This window comes from Phaseolus vulgaris, chromosome 3 (assembly GCF_000499845.2).
Source record: "Phaseolus vulgaris cultivar G19833 chromosome 3, P. vulgaris v2.0, whole genome shotgun sequence".
Classification (NCBI taxonomy): Eukaryota; Viridiplantae; Streptophyta; class Magnoliopsida; order Fabales; family Fabaceae; genus Phaseolus; species Phaseolus vulgaris.
Window position 1 is genome coordinate 37,786,948 of NC_023757.2, and position 26,233 is coordinate 37,813,180.

Consider the following 26,233-nt stretch of genomic DNA (forward strand, 5'->3'; position numbering starts at 1 on the left):
CTCTTTTAGCTTTAGGGTAAATCTCTCTTAGCTCACGGTTCTAGTGATATAATTAGATTTTTTTATTAGGACTCTGTGGTGCAAGTTAAATTACCTTTAAGTTTTTTGTAGATTTGGAGTTCTTAGTGAGTATCTGATCAATTTCAGGTAAGGGAAACTAGTCTTAATTTCCAATAGAATCCTAGGCTAGAAGATCTGGATGTGGGGGTGACGTGGTCACCGGTTTCAAACTTTCTTGCAGTTTTAAGTATATTAAAAGTTGATTGAGATTTCAATGTGAAATTTTATATATGATAGATGTTATAAAATTATATTGTTTTTTATTTGAATAAGTAAATGAATGTATTTAAATAGTTTGATGAATCACTTAAATGATAATGTTGTTGAGTATTGGTTGTTTGATGTTGATTTAAAGTGATTATTCAACTATAATAGGGACTTTGTGACTTTGGTTTAGTATATTTGATAAAATAACAGATTTTTTTTATCTTTGCTTTTAAAATGTAGGTTTATTTCTATTTTATAGTTTTACTTATAAATTATGTAAAATTTTGTTTCACACATATTTAATTGAAAAATCCTTTAATTAGATATCTATGTGATTATTGGATGAATTTGTGTGTGGTTTGAAATTCTAAGCTTTGGTATGATTTAATTGTGTGATTTTGGATATTGTGAGATGTGGAATATGAATCTTAATCAAGACATAGTATTTTTAGAAAAGAAAATATCGTGTTAAGATTGTTTAGGATGTGCATTAATTAGGGATTTGTCTAGAAGGAGATATCCTGACTCTCCTTAGATAATAGAATCATATAATGAAGTTATTCAGGTGGTGAGAGTCGAATGAGGTTCATATGAATGAGTAAGTTGTTTAAAAGATAACTAACTTAACCTGTTATATGACTTAATCCTGTCATACTAGGAGAGAGATGATATTGAGATTATTTATGCGTATAGCTGTGTGGATTTCACAGTGACATAATATGACAAATGCATATCTCTGAATCTAAGTTAATGCACGAGTCAAGTGTTTATGTGTTGTGAGTCAGTAGAAGTCTGACCTGAGGAAGATGAATTATGATTTAGGATATAAAGGTTTATTGACCATGATGGGGTTATTTTTTTTGGTTTTTACCAAAATGGTGTCCGTTTAAAAAAAATTATAAATTTAGGCAAGTCGTGCCTAATTGGGACGACTTCATATGCAGAAGTCGTACCAATTAGGCACGACTTCTGCCATGTCATACTAAAGTCGTGCCAACTTTGCACGACTTCTGCCCCGTCATACTGAAGTCGTACCAACTTGGCACGACTTCTGCCCTATCATACAGAAGTCGTGCCAACGTCAATAAAAATATTTTATTGATTCTTAAAACATTAACCATATATAAAATTATATATAATAATGATTGATAAAAATTAAGTAATACGAAAAAATATTTTTACAGATTCTTAAAACATTAAATATTAAATAAAATTAGACACTTTTTTTATTATCATATATAAAATTATATATAGTAATGATTGATAGAAATTAAGTAATAAGAAAAATATTTTTATAGATTCTTAAAATATTAAATATTAAATAAAATTAGACACAATTTTTTTATTATCATATATAAAATTATATATAATAATGATTGATAGAAATTAAGTAATACGAAAAAATATTTTTATAGATTCTTAAAATATTAAATATTAAATAAAATTAGACACTTTTTTTATTACCATATATAAAATTATATATAATAATGATTGATAAAAATTAAGTAATATGAAAAAATATTTTTACAGATTCTTAAAACATTAAATATTAAATAAAATTAGACAAATTTTTTTATTATCATATATAAAATTATATATAATAATGATTGATAGAAATTAAGTAATACGAAAAAATATTTTTATAGATTCTTAAAATATAAAATGTTAAATAAAATTAGACACATTTTTTTATTATCATATATAAAATTATATATAATAATGATTGATAAAAATTAAGTAATACGAACAAATATTTTTACAGATTCTTAAAACATTAAATATTAAATAAAATTAGACACATTTTTTTATTATCATATATAAAATTATATATAATAATGATTGATAGAAATTAAGTAATACGAAAAAATATTTTTATAGATTCTTAAAATATTAAATATTAAATAAAATTAGACACTTTTTTTATTATCATATATAAAATTATATATAATAATGATTGATAAAAATTAAGTAATACGAAAAAATATTTTTACAGATTCTTAAAATATTAAATATTAAATAAAATTAGACACATTTTTTTATTATCATATATAAAATTATATATAATAATGATTGATAGAAATTAAGTAATACGAAAAAATATTTTTACAGATTCTTAAAACATTAACCATATATAAAATTATATATAATAATGATTGATAGAAATTAAGTAATACGAAAAAATATTTTTACAAATTCTTAAAACATTAAATATTAAATAAAATTAGACAGACCTATTTTTATTACCATATAAAATTATATATAATAATGATTAGGCACGTTGGTACGACTTCAGTATGACGGGGCAGAAGTCGTGCCAAGTTGGTACGACCTCAGTATGACGGGGCAGAAGTCGTGCCAAGTTGGCACGACTTCAGTATGACAGGGCAGAAGTCGTGCCAAGTTGGCACGACTTTAGTATGAAATGGCAGAAGTCGTGCCTAATTGGTACGACTTCTGCATATGAAGTCGTCCCAATTAGGCACGACTTGCCTAAATTTATAATTTTTTTTAAACGGACACCATTTTGGTAAAAACCAAAAAAAAATGCATGAGAATTACTGGCTTTATGTGGATATTTAAAGTTATATTTATATTAGAAATTTTAAAAATAACTAGCTTACATTTTCTTTGTTTTGTGGTTGTTTTCTTTAATATGTGATGATCGTGTATTTACACGGGAACAAATAATGTTACTGGGGATAGAGCTTCTCAATGAGAAATTGGATGATGAAAATGTTTATTTTCTTTTGAATATTTCTTTTAATTTTATGTACGAAGAGGGACATGTTTTGAAACACTACACGAAAGAGTTGTAAATTAGGACCTGAGCTAACATAGACTAATTATGAAGATAAAAGCATCACATGCAAGTCTAAACTAAAGGTAAACCTAACTAGATCAAAACTAACTCAAAGGAAAATAAACCAAAGTGAACTTACTATATATGATATTTTAATTGGACAATCTTGTAAAGTTCGCTTCTAGGAGTCTAATGACATATTCTGATAGTCAAACTGATGAGTGAGAATGTTAAAATCTTAGAGAGAAAAAAAAAATGAAAAGAGAAATTTTAGAAAAATGATGGTTCTTTTAAAATAAAAAATTATAAATTTTCTATTTATAACTCTTTTTATTTTTAATAATAAAATAGTTAAGTGTCATTTAAAATATATCACTTCTATTTTAATAATATTTTCTAAATCTATAAAATCCTTATAGTAGTTATCAGGGTGTTGAGCCCAATTAGCAATTTGTGTTTATTATTTTGTTTTAAACAAACTATTTTTCCTCCACCAATACTAAGTTTCATGAAGGTGTTGCTTTTGTCCATTATTCTTCGTCACCATCACCAAGCACACCAAAATAGTTCTTACCCACAATACAATAACAACAAACTATTCCTTGAATTCATGCATCATCATCATACTTCTATCTCTGAACTTCCTTTCCCTATCTTCACCACCTTCACGATCACAACCTCAACCTTGCATACCAATCTTCCTCTAATAAAAAAAATCACGAAAAAATATCTTTTTCTTATGAATTTTGTTCCAAGATAATGGAAAAGACAAAGAGGAAAAAAAGTTGAGATATTACTTTAAGTTTCAATAAACTTTTTTATTAATTCTCTATTAAAAAAATCGATTACTAAAATGAATAAACAACTTTAATACCATTTATTAGATAATAGGTATGCTGGTTTTTTTTAAACATTGTTTTTCTTATATATTTTTATCAAATGTTAGATTTCCAACTCACATAATTATAGTAGAAAGATGGTTGAGTACCGAAGAATAATAAAATTTTGAAATAAATAGATTACTTTATGTTGATTGACGTATTTTAAAAGATATTATTAATTTTAATCTACATTTTTTTACGTAGTTGAACTTTCAAACTAAATTATTTATTTAATTAAAATGTACTATGTATTTATTGATTATTTTACAATTTCCATTCATATATACTAATAAATTGAAATAAGAATAATAATAAAATGTAAAGAAATATATATTGTAGGATCCATTGAAAATTTTAATAAGTTTCTTGATTGAAGAAAAAAATTAAGTGTATGTTTAGAAGTTAGTTTCATTCATCGTACGTAAAAAGAAGTTTGTGCCAATGACACTATTTTGTTCCTTCTAAGTTTTCTTCCTCAAAGGCAAACCAAACAAGCTCTCCCAGTGAGTTGTTTAAGATACGAAGTTACATAAAAAAAAAGTGTAAAATCTTATTTTAAAAAAAAATAATAAAATAAAATAAAATAATATATATATATATATATATATATAATAGAGATTTTTTTGTATATTGGAGATGCCTCCAACTTGACAAAATTTGAAAACTTCCATTGCACGCAATAATATATGAATAATGATATATTGAAAATCTACTCTTTTTTTTTTCTATACTCACTTTACAATTTTCAATATTCTTATTTTAATATTTTTTTTATAAATTTATAGTTTTTTTTTAAATTATCACATTTGTATTGTCAAAAATATAATTTTTTCATAATGTATTCTGACCAATCAAATCAAACCCTCTTTTATAACTAACTTTTTTTGTGTGTAAATAATTGCAACTATAATATATTTATATATCATCGAGGCATTCAATTTTCAAGCCTCTCACTCTTGTTTTGTAATCCACCTTGTGTCACCCAAGAAAATACAAATCCTTCACATTACTTCATGCATATCTTACGTAACATCCATTTAAGGTAAGAAGCAGATAATTAGAAGGAATACGAATATAAAATATTTATGATAGTAAAACAGATAATTATGCACTTTATTCTTAAAAAAAATTCACGTGTGCTGTTATATACCTTCTAATCTTCATCCCTCAACTAAGGACAACTCTTCTTTTACACTACAAAGGATACAAATCATTTAAATATTAAAGTTTATAATGATAGTTTTTAAACATTTTTTTATCAGCAATAAAATAATATATATATATATATAAAAAAGATAATCACTTTAGGTGATCCAATCCATTTACATAAATAAAAATAATCTCGTTTGTAAAAACTATCATAACTTAACCTCGAAACACCTTTCCGATAAATACTCTAAAACTATCCTTATAAAAAATTAAACACAGTATAATTAAAAAAAATAAAGACAAACTAAAAGATCAATACACCAATAAAAATAAAAAAAAAGAAGAATATTTAGTAGATATTCAATACTAAACCTTTAATTGAATCAAATAAAAAATCTTAAAATAATTTAAAATCTGGTCTTTAAAAATAATTTTATTCCTATCCCTCTAAATCTCACTAATCATCACAATCTAAATATTCTTCATCCCTGTTAATAATATCGACTGCAAAATAATTTAAAAAAATGAGAGGGAAGATGAATAAAACCTTTCATGCTCTTCGCAAACAAAGTTGTCAATTTATTAGATTACATTTCATTTACGTGGATAATAGTTTAATATGTTTTTTTTTCTGTCCTTTAACATTTTATAGAATCAAAATCAAATAGTGTAAAAAAACGAGGGTGGGGTGGCCCTGGTATGCAGTGCCCAGGCTGGTTCCTTTCCTTTCCTTTATAAAAGTTCGACCCAGCAATGCACATGTGCTTCACCCTCTCCTCTCTTCTCTTTCTTTTCTCTTTCTCTCTCACTTTACTGACACATAGTCTCCGGAATCTCAATTTCCGACCGGTCATATTTCCGTCAAAGAAGCTGACACAGACTTTCTTTTCCTCCTTTAACTCTTTCTCATATAACATATCTTGGTTACACATTTCACAAACCAATAAAAGCACACTTACACTGCAATTGCTCCACCTACAAGTGCACTGAATTTAACCTTTGCAGAAAACATAGTAGGCACCACTTAGCACTGCCAAACCTCCTTTCTTTCTCTTGTGTGTATTTACTTATGGAATCTCACACCTTACCATATGGATAATCATACTTTTTCTCACTCTACTACATGTCATCGAAATTGATCAAAATCCTCCTTTCTGCAATTATTCTTTTTAATATTATATACCATGCAATGCTAGCTATACGTTTCTTTTATGGTTCCCAAAAGGTAAAAGGTCTCGTAGTGTTCCCCCTTTTTGATAATCAGTGGCACGCTTTCAAAACTCGTTTCACTTCTGTTGCTTCTTTCTTAAAGGCACTGAGTGAGGAGGAGTACTGTTTTCTTAGAGTAGTGTTCTTTCATACATGCTTTATCAATAGCAGAAAGTGAAGCCTCCCTAATAAGCACCTGGTCTGCTCTGCTCAGGTCCCCAAATCTATCTCCAACTTCTGTTTGTTTGCTTCCTCTTCCCACCCCTTCTCTCAACCTGAAGAAATTCTAAAATCTCGTTAACTCATTCACAGTTTGTCATAAATTAGTTTATCTCAAGGTCATGCATGGTGAAGTAGTCCATGTTTCAATTTCCTTTTCTGCTTTCCCATCAATTACTTAGAAACATTGCTTTTTGAGGTTGTTTCAGTTCTGTTACAAAAGAACATATCTAGTTTCACTGAATCCAAGCAAGAAAGAAAGTACTCTAGACTCTAGTTGCCTTTGTATGAATGAAGTTTTCAATTCAGACTATCAGATTCAGGCTATATAGAGTTAGCAAACATAGCTTCATTGCTTCAACACCCTATTCCCATATTTGCTGCTAATGTATTGTCCCGTGTCTTTAACGTGATGATAAACCAGTTTTAGCTTTTTTTAAATGTAATGTCATCCACTACACTAGCAGTCTATGGCAGCAAAAAGTAGTTGTAAGCCGACAAAGAGGGTACTCTAGAGTGAAACGTTTTGGTGGTCTATAGCTAGCTGCATGCGGTTCACACTCATGTGTTTCAACACCTTACATAATGAAAACCTGTTTGTTATAGTATAAACCATTTACAGTATATAATATTTTGTGTAGGTTGATTGCAAGCAGGTAAAGGGAGGTTAGAGGTTGAAAAGGTTGAGTTGATATTTGAAGTTTGGCGTAGTTAGAGCACAGTGTTGCAGGCATTAAAAGCAAAGGCAGCAGTTACAACAATCCGCACGGATTGCTGCATAAGATACATGGCGTAAAGCACAAGGTTTGGTTTTCTACTAACTATGCTCTCTCTCCATTATTTCTTATTCAGACTAGTCATACTCATAAGAGTCTTTTAACTTAAAAACAATATTTTCCCATTTGTTTTATGAGTTTTGGCACACTCTATATGTATGATGTTTCTCCCAAAATCCATAACCCAGAAAGTAGTAAGACACTGGGTTTAATGTATGACTCTCCTGAATGATTCTTTTCCTTTTTTTGTTCTTGTTTGTTTTGATGGGTAATGGGTTGCTAGTAGGGTCTCACTTAGTCATTTTGTCATCATTGCAATACGTGTCCAAACTCTCTCAACAATAATATTCTCCCACAACTAGTACTTTACCTGCTCAATAATAATATTCTCCCAAACTCTTACCCTGAATTTAAATTCAATATAATTTCTAACACATATATAATAGTTATAAATATATATACTTTTTATTTAATTGAGAACATGATTAAAATTAATTAAACTTTAGATAAAACCATATATGCAATGACAAATAATTTTATAATTTTATATATAACATATAAAATGTTTAAGATATATATGAGCGTTAACAATGTCAATAATAAAAACTTAATTATTTATTTCTTTAAAATTTGTCACAAAAATGTGAAACATATTTAAATTTGGTTATAAAATGAAATTAAAGTATATTTTACTTTATTCACATAAAAACTAATAATGATTTGTTTTCTTGTATACATCAAGTGTATAAGGAAATAAACATGTTTTTTTAATTGAAAAAGAAAAATATTATTATACTTAAAATAAAAATTAACAACTTTTTTTTAAGTAATCAAAATATTTCATAATGTATATTTAGTACTTTTTAAACTTATACACGAATAGAGACAAAATAAAACTATATACTATATAACTTTACTTTATCAAAATATCTAATTTTCTCTCTTTTATGTATTGAATTATTAATGATATTAAAAATCATATACGTGTTGAAATTAACTTTTCTAATATTTTTTAATTATTTTTGACATAGATTAAAATATTAAATAATATTTTTTATTATAAATCTGTAATACAAACTTTCTTGTGTATTTATAGTCTATTCAATTAAATTTCCTCTCATTTAGATTTATTTTTTTATTTTTCTACTCCACAATTAATAGTTAAAAGTTATAATAAAATTAATATTTTATTTAATAGGAAAATAAATATTAAAATAAACTATTTACTAAAAAAAATATTAAATATCAACTAATTTAAAAATAAAAAATAAAAGTTCATTATATTGACTAAGTTAGATACTATTTTATAAATTAAAAAATATTGATATTTAAATAAAAAATTATAAAGTAGTTTCTGAATTGATATTTAATATTAATTACCAAAATTTTAGCTATTAACTCACTAATTTAATTAAAAAATAATTTAAAATCTAAAGTATTAGTAACTAAAATTTTGATAGTTAATATTAAATATTAATTTATAAATTAATTTTTAATTTTTAATTAATAATAAAATGTATTTTATATAGAAATGTATTTTTCTATCTCTAAATTAGTTGATATTTAATAAAAAAAAATTAGTGATTATTTTTATCAAAACATTAAACAAATTTGAATAGAATGGATTTGTATTTCTATTAATTTTCAAAATAAAGATGATGGAAACTAAATAAAAGCTTTTTTATATTCAGAAATGGTGATTACCGTGACTTTTAGGTATTATGATTATTTTAAATTGTTAATATATGCTTTATTATTAGTTATAAATTTTTTAAAATGTCTAAACATGTTTTCTGAAAATAAAAGTTGGAGAAAACTTAGATAAATACAATATTTAAAGTATTTTTCATGACATTTTTTGTTAACCTCCAACCTAACTTTAAAACAATGAGTTACTAAGATGAAATTATAATTTTAATTAGAAAAAAACATCAAAGAATTCTGTATAACTTTTATCTATAAAAAAATATTCTTTGATTTCAATGAATTTTTCCTACACACGTGAGTGTTTTTATAATTACCCCCAATAAATAACTTCATTCAATATATTACTTTAAAATTTTGTACGAAATATAATATAATAAAATTTAAATTTTATTTAATAATTTTTTATATTGTGTGTATATATGAACTTTTAACAACTCTAAATACGAAAAATAATAATATTTTTATAATAAAAACATTTTATTTCAAATCAAATGAATCTGTACCTTTTCATTATTGTTTTTTTAATACATAGTGTTTTTGTGTGTGTGTATGACAGCAGTATTGCTAATTCCGTTTTTCATTTTTTTAGGGCTATCGCTAATGCCCACGTATAACATTACTTAATTATTGAATAAAATAAAGGGATACAATTATTTATCTTTATAAAAGTTATCCAAGAAGGTTGTGTATTATTATTCCATTTTATTTATTTATGCAATGGTAATATTAATAAATCTTTTTTCAACCGATTTTCAATTGATTTTAATATTTTATAAAAAATGTTACATAATACTCGGGTATACCAAAAAATTTAATTAATTTTTTATTTATTAAAAATGATAGTTAGGTTCAGTTAATATTATTAATTTTATTTTATTTTTATATAAAAAGTTTTCATGTTAGGCATCATTATACTACTTCAAGTAACAATAATTATTTGTCATCACATTAAAAAAATATTATTAAAAAAAGAAAATAAAAAATATGAAATATGAAGTTAATATTATTAATTTCTTACAAAATAGGACTACATTTTCTAAATTACTCTTAGTCATGTTTATTGCATATGGTTCATTGAACTAAATATAAAAATATTTTTGAAATAACAATATTAAATAGTTTTCGGAATTATTATTTTTACATTTGATTCAATCAATATAGTATTTTTTTATGTGAATAGAGAGAAAGTCTATATTTAATATTTAAAAATATAAAATATTAACATATTTTTCCTTTACTAATTAATACGAGATGTTATAATAAGACGATTAAAAGTTTAATATCAATTATAAGTTTTCTAATAGATAGAACTTTTGCTTGAGAAATCTTGACAAAATATTTTGGCTTAATAGGAATTTTTGTAATATATTATGTAAAATCTGTATTTTTTTTATTTTTTATGTAATTTTAGTTCCTTAATTCTTAATTATCTATTAATTTTAATATTTTTTATACAATATTAATCTCTTAGTTTTTACATACCGGTAACTTTATTTAATTTGAAGTTTCTTTGTTTGTAAGTTTTTGTTACTTTAAACATCACACCATCATATCGAAGAAAAACATACTTTTCTCATAACTTTTTTTTGCATACCTTGTTACCAAGTGTAACTTTAGAGAGATTTAATATATTACTAAAAATGAAGGATCGAAATTGTATAAAAAAAATTGAAACAAAAAAATTACAGATAATTAAAAATAAGAGATTAAAGTTATAAAGGAATTAAAAAGCAAAATTACAGCTAATTAAGCCAAACATTTTCTTAACAACAAAGTTACAAGTCATATGAATCTTAACTTACATAACTTGGCTCCTTGAAAAAGGTTTCCTAATTGACCTTGGTGTTGAAATAACAAAGTGCAACATGAAGAGGTTGTTTGGGTTGGAGAGATATTTAAAAGGAAAAGAAGATGTTTTGTTTTGATTTAATTTTGTGATTTCATAGATGTTCCCCATTATTGTAGAGTGAGTTGGTGATATGGGATCTGATTACATATCTTGGTCCTTGTACCCTATTTTCCCATTTCAAAACAGTGCCAAGACTCATCACATAGTGTAGTGTCTAACGTAAAGAGGAAATAAAAGAGGTCCTATTTCCAAGACCCTACAAAAAGGATGCTCTCCCTCTTTATTCTACCACCAATGTTGGAATGTGCTTCAAAAATAAATATCTTACTTTTCATTATTTTAATATCACCATTCTTAAGAGGATTTAACTCCCCAAAACTTAATTTCTTCAAAAACCTCTATTTCAATACTAAAGTGAGGTTAATTTAAAACACTATTTATGCAAAACAAAATTAGAGTTTTGATGAACACCACAGAATATTAATGTATTCCACGTACCATTTAAGATATACGGATAAAAAATAATCCACGAAAAGACTTTCTAAGTTAAATAAAATCAATTTGGGTTTTATAATATGAATAAAAAACAAGACACAAGGAGCGAAGGAGATTATTGTTTAGAAATAGAGGAGAGCCCAGTAGATTATGGAAGACACAAATTTGATTAGAAATGAATGTCATATAATTGAATGTGTCGCACTTGAAACAAAACTTCTGTGCAAATTAACATTCTTTTGTTTTTATGTCTTATTTGTTGTTTCGGAAAAAAAATTCAACACTTTTTATCTCACTAAACAACAAACATTTTTCATCATTTTCATTCCTTTCCTTCTCTGTTTTCGCCCCTATGAAACCTACAGTTATTTTCTTCTTTTTACGTTAATTTTTGTTTTGAATGAAAAATAGCATAAATCTTTTTATTTTGAAACACCCCTTCCCCCTCCCTCGTGTTTTTTTTGTCGTACCTATGAATATGATCCTTCCTTGGGGTTGAACGAAACGAATCTGGGCCAGGAATCTTTATTTGATCATGATCTTAGTAAGATCGCCTTAGGTGAAGGAGTTGGTGCTGAATCAGGCAAACAATGCAACACATATCATATAGACAAAATATCAGAGGACAGTGACACTTTCACCACTCACTCTCTATTTTTCTTATCAAATTAATATTATTTCTTCCTTTCTACCATTTGCAGTACGGCTCCCTTATCAATTTTCTTGTAGTTTTTAAAGTTTAAACATGAAAAATTTACATAGCCAAAAGAGAGAGAAAATCCAATATGCAAAAGTGGCATATTATAACCATAATTATCATCACCCTCTCACTATTGAAAGCATATTATCTTTTTAAGGAAAGAGCATATTCTTTTTCTAAAAAATAACCGGATGATAATTACTTTATATTATGATTAAAGACAAAATATTTACTAAGTATAACACATTTCATCATCTCATACCATAGAAAGAATCGTTTCATATACAGAGAACTGAGATAATGTATACATGAAGTCATAAAGACACGTGTCACATTGACATGTTCAGTTATTACTATCAACTGGATTGTAAATCTTTACTAATCATGTAAAATAATTAAAGAAGCTAATTTGGATTATCACCTTTATTACCACATTAAACAATGGGTCTGGGAAGATTTGGGTCTCTATCAAGCTCATGGGTAAAAGTCACTCCAAGATAGTATAATAGGACATGATCCCTAAGACACTTTTAAAACTTTTAGAAGAATACTTATATTTAAAAAATACTAACTTGATTGACGGAGTATTTTGTAGGTATTCAATATCTCTGAGATAATCGAGAAAGTTGAGCATTTCAACAAAAGAAAAGAAGGTTGGGAGAAGAAAAGATGCTAATAGCGAATAAAGAGGTTGAAAACTTGTTAAATGTCGGGTTCATTCGAAAGTCCAATAACTAACAACGTGTTGGTAAAAAGGGAACAAAAAGTGGTGAATGTGCATTGATTACACCGACCTAAAAAAAATATGTCTAAAAGATGCTAACCCCCTTTCTAGTATAAATTGCCTAGTTGATGGGGTGATAGGTAATCAAATCTTAAGTTTCTTTGATGTTTATTCTGGATACAATCAGATCCTTATGTATCTCCTGGATAGTGAGAAAACAACATTTAATGTGTTTTTCCTAAACTCTTTATAACTTCACAAAAATTACTCGAGCTTAAGAGTTAATGTACAATATAAGACAAAACATTCACTAAGTATAACACATCTTGACATCTCTAAACATCGGAATAGTTGTTCGACATATAGAGAACTGAGATCATCTATACATGAAGTCATCAAGACGCATGTCGCATTGGCATGTCAGGTCATTGTTATAGTTCCGACTTTAAATCTTCACTAATCACATAAAATAATTAAGAAAGCTAATATGGATTATCAACCTTTATTACTACATTAAACAATGAGTCTACGAAAATTTTAAACTCTAGAAAATCTACTACAAAATAGTATAAATGAGACAAAGTATCTTTTAAAACCTTCAAAAGAACACTTATACTAAGAAAAATAATAACTTAATTGACAAAGTATCTTTTCAAGTACTCCACATTTTCGAAAAAGTAAAAAAAAAAAGAGCAAAATCAAAATTCAATAAAAATAATAATGTGGAGTGATCTTACCAAATTTAAAAGATATTTGAAACATTTTGCTAAGAACAATGCTAACCTAGTTTAAGAATTTATTTAACATATTTATTTTGGAAACTGATATAATAGCATCTACCACCTTTAATGGCTAGAATGACTGTTTACTAAAACAAACAAAAAATATTGATGTGTAATTATATGTTAAAATTTATGGTAGGTTGAGAATTTATTGCCAAATGATAAAAGATGAAAATATGGTTTTCTCATACCCTAAAGACATACCTTGCTTTCATGAATTGAATTTAAAAAAATAAGAAGAAAAAATAATGTATTTAATAAGAACAATTACATTAGCAATGGTTGGGCTAACTATCACTTATATCTAAATCATGTCTTTTGTCTACTGGTCACTTGGTCACGTGATACGGTGAAAACGATTGTAGGTAAGAGATGTGTGGTTTGGTAATGGTGAAAACGATTGTAGGTAAGAGATGTGTGGTTTGGTGTTTGTAGGGTGTAGTAGGTCTCGGGCGAAGGTTTCTGTTTTTGTTGATTTTTTAGTACATGACCTGATAGGAAATAGTTTTGTCTAAACACTTTTACCAGCTTTGAATTTTGTTTGACGATGCTTGAAAATTATAGAACATTTATTGTATCCTTTCCTTTGATCTTCTACTTCTCTTGTTGGTTTAGATAAACAAAATAAGAAGTGAAAAGGAGTACGTCCCATCTTGTTTGAATGTGTGAGAGGTCTTAAAAACTGAGAGCTGTGAAGAGTTTGAGAGATCTGAACTAAGCATAAAAAGAATTAGAGAGGAAGAGGGGGCCCTGGGCATACCCAGTGGGAAAGTTCACAGCTTAGATGTGACAAAATCGAAAGAAATCAAATCACATTGACCAAAGAAGCAGTCAGACAGGTAGCTTCGGCCACAACATCAGTATGCAAATTAATGCCTCTTTACCAATCCATCCAATAACAACATTAATTCTCTTTTCTCTCAGCAACAATAATGTTGTCATAGGAACAAAATCTGAAACCTTTGCTGCTTGCCATACAGTGAGGTTTGGTTCAGGAATTAATAAGGGCATGAAAGTCTTCACATGGGTGGTCTAGTTCATTTATAATCAACCGTTGTTTCTTTATTTTCTTAGGGAACGAGTTTTTGATTATATATATATTTATTTTGTTGGGATGTTCTATCTGTCGTGTGAAGCCAGTGAAAGGGACAGGACACATGATTGTTCTTGGTGTCTTTGTAATGATCCGAAATAGTTGAAGAGTTACTATCACTTGTACCATTCTTGGCTATCCCTAGTTCCCCTCATCTCCCCATCCAAAATGCCACAAAAACAAAGAGAAAAGAGCCAAAATCCAATTTATTTATTTTTTGGGACAGGCACACCATAGTTTGCAGCATTTACCCTTGGGTGCACGTACAACTGACATTGGCATTTGGCATTTGGCAGGCAGCCATTATGGCATGTTCATGCACACTGTCCGGATATCCAAGCACAACCTAGCTTCAAATTTTGTTTTGACTCCTTCCTTGCTCCTGTTTTTTATGCCTCTTGTCTCTGCTGCTGCTACCCTCCTTCTGTTGTGTGGTGTGGTGTGGTTAGTGAATCTGCTTTAGGGTCCCGTTCTGTCGTTGTAATTCAACTTGGGAAGGAGTTAAAGCTCCTTTGTGGTCGCTGAAAAGGGTATTTATACATGCAATCTTACAAACTGTCCTGCCAAGAACTTGGAGTAGGGTAAAATTCAAACATCCTTTTGGGACCACCAAAATTAAAGGCCCCTTGGACTAACAGTATTCACTCCCCACAAATAATTAACTATAGTCCACCACAAGCATTTTTTTTCCTGCACTACTTCTTTGGCTACCCTATCATGTGGTTGTGAGCTTATGGAACATTACATTTTTTTAAGGAAAGTGGGGATGGTGGTGAGGGTGTTGAGGACTTGAGGACAGTTTTTATTATTATATGTGCCCATAAACATGAAGTGGTAAGTCAAAATTAGGCCATCACACTGTTCCAATGGGAGCAGCGATGGTTATTGGAATTTTATAGGAGATTGTTGGTTCTTTTGCATGTATGCACGTCACTTTATTTTTCTCCCCATCTTTTCACTTTCAGTTTCAGAGAATGTACAGCGCCTAGGGGAAGATGAAACACTGTCGAGATTTGATGCCATGCCATACCTTTCTTCTTTTTTTATTTTTTATTTTCCCTTCTATTCAGCTTTCAGCCGTTACAAGGCCTCTTCATGCCTTTCCCACCCTTGTACTTTCTTTAACTCCTGTCTTCCTTCAAGACAGTGCATATAAGCTGAGTTATGGTTCTCAGTAAAAACGTGGAAGCTGTTTTGCCATAAACCTTTTAGTTTATCCCTTGTTGGAATCTCTCACCTCTAGTTCCTCCCACTCCACTTTGAGACTAACGTAAGTGAAGTTTCTTTCCTTGTTTTCTTCAGAACTATTTGGCAAGTGCAATGAAGGATCCAGCGGAAGTTCAACTGAAATCTTGGACGGCTCTGCATAGATCAAAAGACCTTAGAAGAAGAGATAGAAGAAGAAGCCAATGCAAACAAGATAAATTTCAAGAAACAGGACTTGACTCAGAATTGGTTTCCTCTGATTGCAAAAGTCTTGTGTTTCCTGCCAGACCTGGCTATGGCCAGCTGGGGATAAAATGTCTGGTCAAAGCTAATCACTTCCTGGCAGATATATCAGTTTCTGACTTGAGCCATTACAATGTAAGTCCAACTCTCTGGTAAAAACAAAATCTAGAACAACAAACTGATACAAAGTAGACAGACTAATAATTTGATTTGTGTCAAGGATTTTTACTGAGATAATCGTGTGTTTTGTGAAGGTTAAAATAACACCTGAAGTTACTTCTCGTAAAACCAGCAAAGCCATCATAACTGAGTTGGTGAGGCTTCACAGGAACACTGACTTGGGGATGAGGCTTCCTGTTTATGATGGAGGAAGAAATCTCTACACTGCTGGCTTGCTTCCTTTTGCATCCAAAGAGTTCTCCATAATATTGAGCGAGAATGATGAGGGTACTGGTAGTACCAGGTGATGATTGTTCAAGTAACTTTCTCATGTTATCTTCGTAATGTTTTGTTCCTAACTGCTCACCAAACTTTGGGAGTTTGAAAGTGGCATTTTGGGTTATTAAAGTAAAAAAAAAGAGTTTTAATCACTCTTGACAGGGAAAGAGAATTTGAAGTGGTGATAAAGTTTGCAGCTCGTGTTAGCATGCATCAATTACGTGAGCTTCTGAGTGGGAAACAAGTGGACACCCCGCAAGAAGCGCTTACTGTCATTGACATTGTATTGAGGGAGCTTGCAGCTCAGAGGTGCATTTGTGTTTCCACATTGTATCCATTGCCTCCTTTTGAACTGAATGAGGCTATTGCTATCTTCTTGTTTCAATGTTTCTTGGGTCTTATTTTGCTAAATTGCATGTTTAGCTTCGTGTCAATTGGGAGGTTTCTCTATTCTCCGGATTTAAGAAAACCACAGCAGTTAGGTGGTGGCCTGGAATCATGGCGTGGCTTCTACCAAAGTATAAGGCCTACTCAGATGGGATTGTCACTTAATATTGGTGAGAGTTCCACCATATATATTTTCATTTTTTTTGTTTTACTTTATCGACCTCAGATTTTTTAAAACTGTCACTCAATAATTTGTCAATATTAAATACTAAACAGCTTCTTTCCTTTCGATTAATTCTTCTTTCAATCTTGTCTCAGACATGTCATCAATGGCGTTTATTGAACCACTCCCTGTAATTGACTTTGTTGTTCAAATTTTGGGAAAAGATGTCCTCTCAAAGCCACTGTCAGATGCAGATCGTGTCAAGGTATGAAGTTTATTTCACTATGGAAGCTAGCAATCCTTGTATTTACAGACACTATTATCCTCACAAGTTAAACGAAATAAGTGATGCTTGCATGCCCTATGGTCTTCACTAACTCCGTGTTGACAATGATTGTTTGAGTAAAGACATATGGGGTTTCAAATTGAGATTTAAAATGTGAAGTGATGTATCCTGCAACGCCAAAAGCCCTTGTGCTCCAAAGGCATTCTAATGAATGTAATGCAAAAGTTTTCTTATTCTGATCCAAATGCGTGAAGCAATGGTTGAGATTGTTGATTAAATATCTTAAATCAAGTTCGTTTTCTCGGCTATGGAAGAATTTAATTGATGACCTTTTTAGTTTGTAAACCATGAGAACATTTAAGCAGATCTGACCAAAAGATCATTGTGGTGCTACTAACGCAGATTAAGAAAGCCTTAAGAGGTGTGAAAGTCGAAGTTACACATAGAGGAAGTTTTCGAAGGAAGTACAGGATTACAGGATTGACATCACAACCTACAAGGGAGCTCAAGTATGGTTTTGTAACTTTTGCAGTGCAAAATGGAATTTTTTAGATTTACCTCTCAAGGAATTGTTGTCTCTTTTATTCCAAACAGTTTCCCTGTCGATGAGAAAATGAACATGAAATCAGTCGTTGATTACTTTCAAGAAATGTATGGATATACAATTATATATTCTCATCTACCCTGCCTTCAAGTCGGAAGCCAAAAGAAGGTGAACTATTTGCCTTTGGAGGTAAGCTCTTAGTTCAATTTATTGAACCTATTTTCTTCTTTGTACATTATGTTTCAATGAACAATTCGTCGTGAATCTTATCCCAGGCATGTAAGATAGTTGGGGGCCAGAGATATACAAAAGGGCTTAACGAAAAGCAGATAACTTCTCTGCTGAAGGTCTCGTGCCAGAGACCACGTGAACAAGAGACAGACATTCTACAGGTCATTGTCATGGATTCTTGATATCACTCTCCAACCTTTATTTTCTTCTTTATATTTTTATTTGTGTCAGAATCAATTGGAAACTGAAGAGCCGTGTCATGTGTGATAAATTGCAGTTGTTTGAAGTTTTCTTTTTCAGTCATTTTTTCTCTTTACTAACAGAAAATTTGTGTGTACTGTGGTTTGGTTAGATTAATTTATAACTTTCCCTGTGTACTACCAGGCAATTCAACAAAATAATTATGAGTATAATCCCTATGTAAAGGAGTTTGGTATCAGCATTGATAGCAAACTTGCATCAGTTGAAGCTCGGGTTCTTCCTGCTCCATGGGTAATTTTCCTTTAGTTAAATTGGTCAATTATTGTTAGCTTTTGGCATTCTGCTGATAGTACATTTTGGCTCTTCTATCTTCTAAGTTGAAATATCACGACACTGGAAGAGAGAAAGAACACTTGCCACAAGTTGGTCAATGGAACATGATGAACAAGGTTAGCTCGTACATTAAAAAAATATAGTTATAATTTTTTTACGTTAAAGTAAAAATTCTTGTTCCCACTTCTAGGCTGAATTTAATGTTGTTATTTCAATGTAGAAAGTTATAAACGGAAGCACTGTAAGATATTGGGCATGTATCAATTTCTCACGAAGTATCCAAGAAATTGCTCGCGGGTTTTGCCAACAGTTGGTTCAAATGTGCCAAATCTCAGGCATGGTAAAGTTTCAAATTTTGGTTATACCGTTTTAAGAAGATTTACATCAGAGACTGCTTGTTTGAGCAGCACTAGCAGTTCACATCACTTTTCCAATTATAACCATTCTTTCTCGTTATTCTATATCATTATCAATTTATCTTGTACACCTGTATACATTTTTTTCTTTTCACAGGAATTTAGTCTAGACCCTGTGATTCCTATATATTCAGCAAGACCTGATATGGTAAAGAAAGCCTTGAAGTACGTACATTCTGCTGTACGAGATAAACTAGGTGGGAAAGAACTGGAGTTGCTGATTGCCATTCTTCCAGACAACAATGGCTCTCTGTATGGTATGATTCCAAGTCACTCCAATATTTCCAGTCATTAGCATCAGTTCATGAGCATAGCTACCATGGCAGAGGTGTATATAGAAATGTTAAAAGGTTCTAGTAGTACCTCACTCTAAGAGTATAGATCAACTTTCTTTGTTTTACATGCATATGAAAATTGAAACTTTTGCCCTCTGAGAGGTTCTAGTATCTTACTACTACATTCCTTGTCGTCTTTCCAGGAAAAACAGTCTGAGCATTTATCTTCTCCGTAGTCATTCCAATTTTTCTGCGGATGATAACTCCATATTTCATGCTCGCACTTAAAAATCGAATTCTTCTTTCAGGTGATCTCAAAAGAATCTGCGAAACAGATCTGGGGTTGATTTCTCAGTGCTGCCTTTCAAAACACGTATTCAAGATCAATAGACAGTATCTGGCAAATGTGGCCCTAAAGATCAATGTCAAGGTATGTTCTTAACTTCTTATATAATTAAAGTTATCTATCAAAACTACTATCCGAAAGAGTGGTTATTTTCTACTCATTAATATTCACCCACCTTTCTTTTTTTTCATTTTTAGTTGGGAGGAAGGAACACAGTACTTTTGGATGCCCTAAGTTGGAGGATCCCATTGGTTAGTGACATTCCAACAATAATTTTTGGAGCTGATGTAACCCATCCAGAATCTGGAGAGGACCCTTGTCCATCCATTGCTGCTGTAAGTATTTCCAAAATCCTATAGGCTATAACTTATATAGCTTGCCATATATTTGGTCTTCTGATTACTGTTATTCAGGTTGTAGCCTCCCAGGACTGGCCGGAAGTAACAAAGTATGCAGGATTAGTATGTGCTCAGCCTCATCGTGAGGAACTCATTCAAGATCTTTTTAAATGTTGGAAGGATCCTCATCATGGTATAGTTTATGGTGGCATGATCAGGTACTTAGTAGCAGCCTGACCATTTTTCATTAGGTATTGACTTGATTGTCTTGTTAAGCCTGAAAATGTCTTTGTTGACATTGTTTAAATTGCCTGATGAGAAAGGTTTCTGTTCTTGCTGAAGCTTTTCCTTTTCACTTGATGGTTTTGCATTGATTACCTGTAATTATTCAACATCAGCTACCATCATGAATCATACTATTCTGTGCTACTGCAGAGAGCTGTTACTCTCATTTAAGAAGGCAACTGGACAAAAACCGTTGAGAATAATATTTTACAGGTAAGGTTGACCTGTTCTAATATTTGAAGAAAAAAAAAGTGTTCTTGCAAAGGAAGCCAGGGACTTGGACATATTACAGTTATACAAGTGGGATAATGGAGGATTGTCTATATTATTTATAGTGATTAAATATATTTACAGGGATGGGGTAAGTGAAGGACAATTCTACCAGGTTTTGTTGTATGAGCTTGATGCCATCCGTAAGGTACTTGGATATATTGTAGTTGTATTTATTTACATTTTCTTGGACGATAAATGCTAGCAAGACACTCTGACCTTGTTTAATGCTTTGATTGCTGTGTAGGCTTGTGCATCTTTGGAACCGAGTTACCAACCTCCGGTAACATTTGTTGTGGTTCAAAAACGGCATCACACCAGACTATTCTCAAACAATCATGACGACAGAAACAGCACTGATAAGAGTGGGAATATCTTACCTGGTAAAAAATTTTAACTTCCATTTTCTATCGTTAGAGCATCTCACCAATCTAAGGATATCCATGAAATCCAACAAGGCATATACCAAGATAGCTTGCCAAAATAATTTATACAACAATTTTTCTCTCCACCTCTTTCCTCTCTTCTCTTCTTATCTCCCCTTTGTGTAAATCTGTTGTAAAATTTTAATGTAAAATAACATTTCTCTATTTGGATTACTCTCCGACTACATCTTCCAGCAATGTAATTATATCTCCCCGGAGTTTAACAACTTTGATTTTTAATGTAGGAACCGTGGTGGATTCTAAGATCTGTCATCCTACGGAATTTGATTTCTATTTATGCAGTCATGCGGGAATTCAGGTATCATGGTGATATCTATGTGGCTACACTAAAGGGATATGTTAGTGTTAGGTTAAACTTTGATTTTGTTCCATTACAAATACAAGCATAAGATATTCCTCTCTTCTTTTATAACCAATCAAATAGGGTATAAGAAAAATAAGATGTTAAAGAATGATCTTCGTATCGGATTCACATAAATGCAATTTACAGGGTACAAGTAGACCAGCTCATTATCATGTTCTGTGGGACGAGAACAAATTCACTGCTGATGAGATTCAATCTCTGACCAACAACTTGTGCTACACGTAAATAACCTCTCTCACATCATCTAAAACTTGTTGCTCCATTATTGTGATGAAATAATCTTATTATTTTGATTGTAGATATGCAAGATGTACACGATCTGTTTCTGTAGGTAAGTCTTTGGCTATTGCGTAATATGTGTACTTGTATCAGTTCTATCATCATTTACCTGTTTTAATCTCTCATAGGAGCCACTCAACACTCCTCATACAATTCGTACACATTTATTTTAACAGAAACAAAATCTTGAAATTTGGGTATTGATTTAAAATGAGTTCATCTATAAAAAAATGTTGAGATGTGCAAATTATGTTTACTTCTGAATGTAAAGTCAGCATTTGTGGATTTTGTATCGGTTGATTCCATGTAGAAAATTAATCACCCCTGTGGAATATAACTTGTCAACTTTGTGTACAGTGCCTCCTGCGTACTATGCTCACTTGGCAGCATACAGAGCTCGTTTCTACATGGAACCAGATGTTCATGAGATTGCTAAATCTCGAGGTGCTAGATCAAAAGATGAGTCAGTTCGGCCACTACCAGCTCTGAAAGAGAAGGTGAAGAGTGTAATGTTTTACTGTTGAAAGACTTCCACTAGAGAAACAGCAGCATATGTAGGAAAAGGAAATTGAAATTAATAGAGGTGAGAAAGTTCAAGATGTACAACCTAACCTGCTCATAATTCATTATTCTCTGCATGGAATTTTTTGACGATGTCTAGGTTGTTTTTCAGTCTTTCTAGTGCTTAGGGAAGCTTATTATGTAGAAATTATTGGTGTATCGGTTTTGGAGCTTCAAGGCATGTGGTGGCGGAATCACTTTATATTTTAACATGAAGTGAAAAAAGGTCTAAATAGTGAAATTGTTAAGCACTATTGTTTGGACTGCACACTGTTAGTTCATACTCCAACCATTCCACTGTTCCTCGCTCGGTGCAACAGTGAAAAACTGAAAGCTCTCTCAGACCATCCAAAGTGTTAACTAATATTTAAACAAAATTATGAAATTCATTTAAAATCAAGGAAATACATACTTGCTTCACTCCTACATTTTTATTACATAATTTGTTTGATGGAAATTTAAGAGCATTTCCACCCCCAACATTTTTCTAATTTCAGTTTTTTCTTGTTTTAAGTTAGTCTCACTTTTAAATATCATTCACTTTTACCATTTATAACTCAAATCAATTTTCTCTCAAACTCATAATTTTAAATATTTTACTAATAGGTCTCTTGAATAGTCTCATCTTTATACGTCATTAACATTAATTTTTAGTATTGTTGTAATATAATTGGGCCTAAAAATAGTAACTGCATAAATTTGTCAGTGGACACCAAAAATTTCCAAATTATGTAATCTGAAATATAATTTTGAATTATGTAATCCGAAATATTTTAAAAAAAAAAACAAACTATGAACCTCAAATGAGTGACAAACTAGTAAGAAGAAAAGAGTGAAATACAATTCAAAAGCTAACTTTTTCACCCACATAACCACAAACGAACTTCTAAACGCTATCAAAGTGTGTAAAGAACCATTAAAAAACCTTCAACGAGCACGAATGGAGTGCTAGGGTGACTTGGGGTTCTAGAGATGTTTGGAGTGAAAGAAGGAAAAATGTGTGGAGTTTGAAGATTAATTTATTTTTGTACTGGAAAACAAAAGTGTATTTTCACATTTATTATGGGTGCCACAAGAAAGTAAGTATGGAGGTGCAAAAAGAAAGAGCCTGATTCTTAATAGTATAAACAACCAAAGCATTTGTAGGTGGTCAAAGATTCGTTTAGTTTTTGAAAATATTTTCTATTTTTACTTTATTTTAAATTTTCAGATATTTATATTAAAAAAATAAGGTTATGTTTGTAAAACTCGTAACAAAACTTTTGTTGTAAACCAAGAAAAAACTATTTAGGCAATTGCTTCCTGCACCATATCACTCGATCTCAGCGGAAAAGATGAAACTGTCCTTAAAAAAAATTTCTGAAATATGTGTTCTGAATTTTTTTTTCCAGAATGAAATTTTATATTACGGATTTTTTTATCCGGAATGATTTTTTCATTTTTTTTCCAGATTTTCATTTCCAAAACACAATAATTTCTTTTCTAGATTTTTTTTTTTGGAATGTATTATTTTTCAATTCTGAATTTTTTTTCCGAAATAGAATTTTAATCTTTGTTTTCGAATATTTATTTCCAGAACTCAATAATCACTTCCGGATTTATTTTTCCAGAATATATTATTTTCAATTCTGAATTTTTATTTCCAGAATTAAAGGTATTTTTGAAAATTAAAAAAATATGTTAGGTACAGGTTAAAAATGATCGGGTGTAGAAAGCATTTGTCAAACTTATAAAATTATTTGACGGTGATCCGGAGGCATAACAAAAGCTCTAGTCCCAATCTATGTCCACGTAATCCGCCACGCCAAGCCTTAAACCTTTTGGTATAAACTTATCATTATGGATGCAAAAAAGCATTAATTTCAGCTGAAAAGTATTGTACAATTGAACTTCATTTTAAAATTTATATAAATTGTATAATAATTTAAAATATAAAAATGAATTATTACCAACCAACAACTTATTTTATACTGTGTTTGTTTTCATGTATGGATTATGAGGGAAGAGAAATTGAGTGCTTTTTGTATTGATTTTAGTGATTTTAAGGTTGAGGGAGAGGTTAATGAGGGATTGTATTGATTTTAGTGATTTTAAGGTTGAGAGAGATGTTAACGAGGAGAGGGTGAGAGTTTTTTTATTTTTTTTCATTTTTCACACAAATGAATAGATTTTTATAGATTTTATGTAAAATTTTACATTTTATCTAAATATCCTTATGTATGTATTTATTACGGTATATAAAATTAAATATTACATAAATTTATTTAATATTTTCAAAAATATTTTTAATTATACTATTAATAACAACATATAATTATAAATAATAAAATAATAAAATAAAATTATAATATCAATAAAATATATATAATTATATAAAATAACAAATGTGTAAAAGTAAAATAGTAAATAGTATTTTCATAAATTTAGTTATATTTAATAAATTTATTTTAATTTAACACAAAATATTTTCTATTGTATTTTTTTAAAAATTTTTTATTAAAAAATAAAAGTAATTAGATATTATATATTAGAAAATTTTAATTAACTCAAAGTTATAAAAAAAATATCATAGTTCATTATTTAAATATTTTTTAATAACAAATAGAAATTTGTAAACTTACATTTTACACATTTAAAATAATTTCTAAATTTCATTTCAACTATCACATCAGTGACAAATTTCAATAAATTATCCTCACAAATTCATTCTATCATCTCTCAAATCCATGATATCATTCCTCAAACCAAAAAACCTCACACATCTTTTCTAATCCCCACAAATTTACTTATTCTCTCTCTACAATTCAAACAAAACATTAAATTAAAGTACATATTTTCTAATTTCATAGCTTATAATTCAATTTAGTTTAAAAAGTCATGTTTAGGAGCACTTCACTTTTCAAAAGCCATAATAATATAATAATATTTTTAGTGTAATTTTTTTTACACTCGATTAAACTTAGTTAATAATTAATTTTATTCAGTTCAAATATTTTTGAATAACTTTATTTAAGATTATACAAGTGTTATTTTTTTTTTTACAATGAAGGTATTAGAGATTGAATAAATAATTTATGCATTTTATTTAAACTCATTATTAACCTATTCTTTCTTATTGAAATGTGAAGTGTTTTTTCTAATAAGTTCATGGAAAGGATGAAACTTTCTTATGAACTCTTTGTTAGTAGTTGACATCAAATAGAAATCTACTTGTTTAAAATTATCACGTCCAAATAAGTAAGAGATGAAAATTATAATAATAAAATAAAATAAGCATGAGTACGAAATAAATGTTATTTTATTTAGTGGTAACGTTGTTATATATATTTTTATTCTTTAAATAATAAGATAAAGATCAATAAAATAATAAAAAGAAGATTAAATTGCTCTATTGCATATCTTATAATATATTATTCAAAGTAAGTTTAAATATACTTTTGATGGATAAGTCACTAATCAAGATTTTAAGGTTTTGTTTGGATTAGGGAGTGAAAATAACCTAGTGAATTTGAGATGATTTGGAAAGAAAATGTAAAGAAAGTTAAGATATTTGGATTAAGGTAAATAGAGTGAAAAATGTAGAAAAAGTTAATAAAAGTTTATGAGTGATATGTGTGATGAGTGTGATTAAAATTATATTTTTTTAATTGATAAAAATGTAATTTTACACATTTATCCTTATATTTAAAAATTGATAAAAAATTAATTAATTATTTGAAAATTATAAGTAATAGGTGATAGGCAATATAATAAAATCAAATACTTCCTCACCAAATCTTCTCCATCAAACATAGAAAGTTTTTTTTCACTTTCTGCACTTTTCTTCTCGCTCTAATACTAGAAACTCTTTTTTCCTTTTCAATCCTTTAAACAATAATCACCCTCATACCATGAGAGGCTAAGTATTTTATATCAATGACTTTGAGCATTGTTTGTAATTCCAATTCCAAAATTTGAAACATTTTCTGAC

The 26,233-nt window shown here is 29.4% G+C and overlaps 1 protein-coding gene across 5 annotated transcripts; it reads left to right on the forward strand.

The window, feature by feature from the left end:
* Positions 1-5,858: 5,858 nt before the first annotated feature.
* Positions 5,859-22,670, forward strand: LOC137807485 (protein argonaute PNH1-like). Of its 5 annotated transcripts, none has more exons than XM_068608147.1 (24): positions 5,859-6,110; positions 7,167-7,329; positions 15,954-16,235; positions 16,355-16,563; positions 16,701-16,847; positions 16,962-17,095; positions 17,244-17,353; positions 17,777-17,883; positions 17,969-18,107; positions 18,194-18,310; positions 18,534-18,641; positions 18,728-18,799; positions 18,904-19,023; positions 19,197-19,356; positions 19,683-19,804; positions 19,918-20,055; positions 20,134-20,276; positions 20,494-20,556; positions 20,698-20,761; positions 20,861-20,996; positions 21,284-21,357; positions 21,550-21,644; positions 21,723-21,754; positions 22,060-22,670. In XM_068608147.1, the coding sequence occupies exons 3-24, from the start codon at positions 15,972-15,974 to the stop codon at positions 22,224-22,226; spliced, it is 2,721 nt and encodes a 906-aa protein (XP_068464248.1). In that variant the 5' UTR covers positions 5,859-6,110; positions 7,167-7,329; positions 15,954-15,971; the 3' UTR covers positions 22,227-22,670. The 5 variants fall into 5 exon arrangements, 4 of the variants coding, with proteins under 4 accessions (XP_068464248.1, XP_068464247.1, XP_068464249.1 ...); XR_011080543.1 differs by having other exon boundaries at positions 5,861-7,329; positions 22,060-22,285; positions 22,376-22,517; XM_068608148.1 differs by having other exon boundaries at positions 5,866-6,520.
* Positions 22,671-26,233: the final 3,563 nt, after the last annotated feature.

Excerpts from the sequence above, each read along its gene's own strand:
- LOC137807485 (XM_068608147.1), top strand. The coding sequence starts at position 15,972 with ATGAAGGATCCAGCGGAAGTTCAACTGAAATCTTGGACGGCTCTGCAT. Across the intron at positions 18,108-18,193 it reads TGAACTATTTGCCTTTGGAG|GCATGTAAGATAGTTGGGGG; the intron begins GTAAGCTCTTAG and ends ATCTTATCCCAG. Across the intron at positions 18,800-18,903 it reads AATGGAACATGATGAACAAG|AAAGTTATAAACGGAAGCAC; the intron begins GTTAGCTCGTAC and ends ATTTCAATGTAG.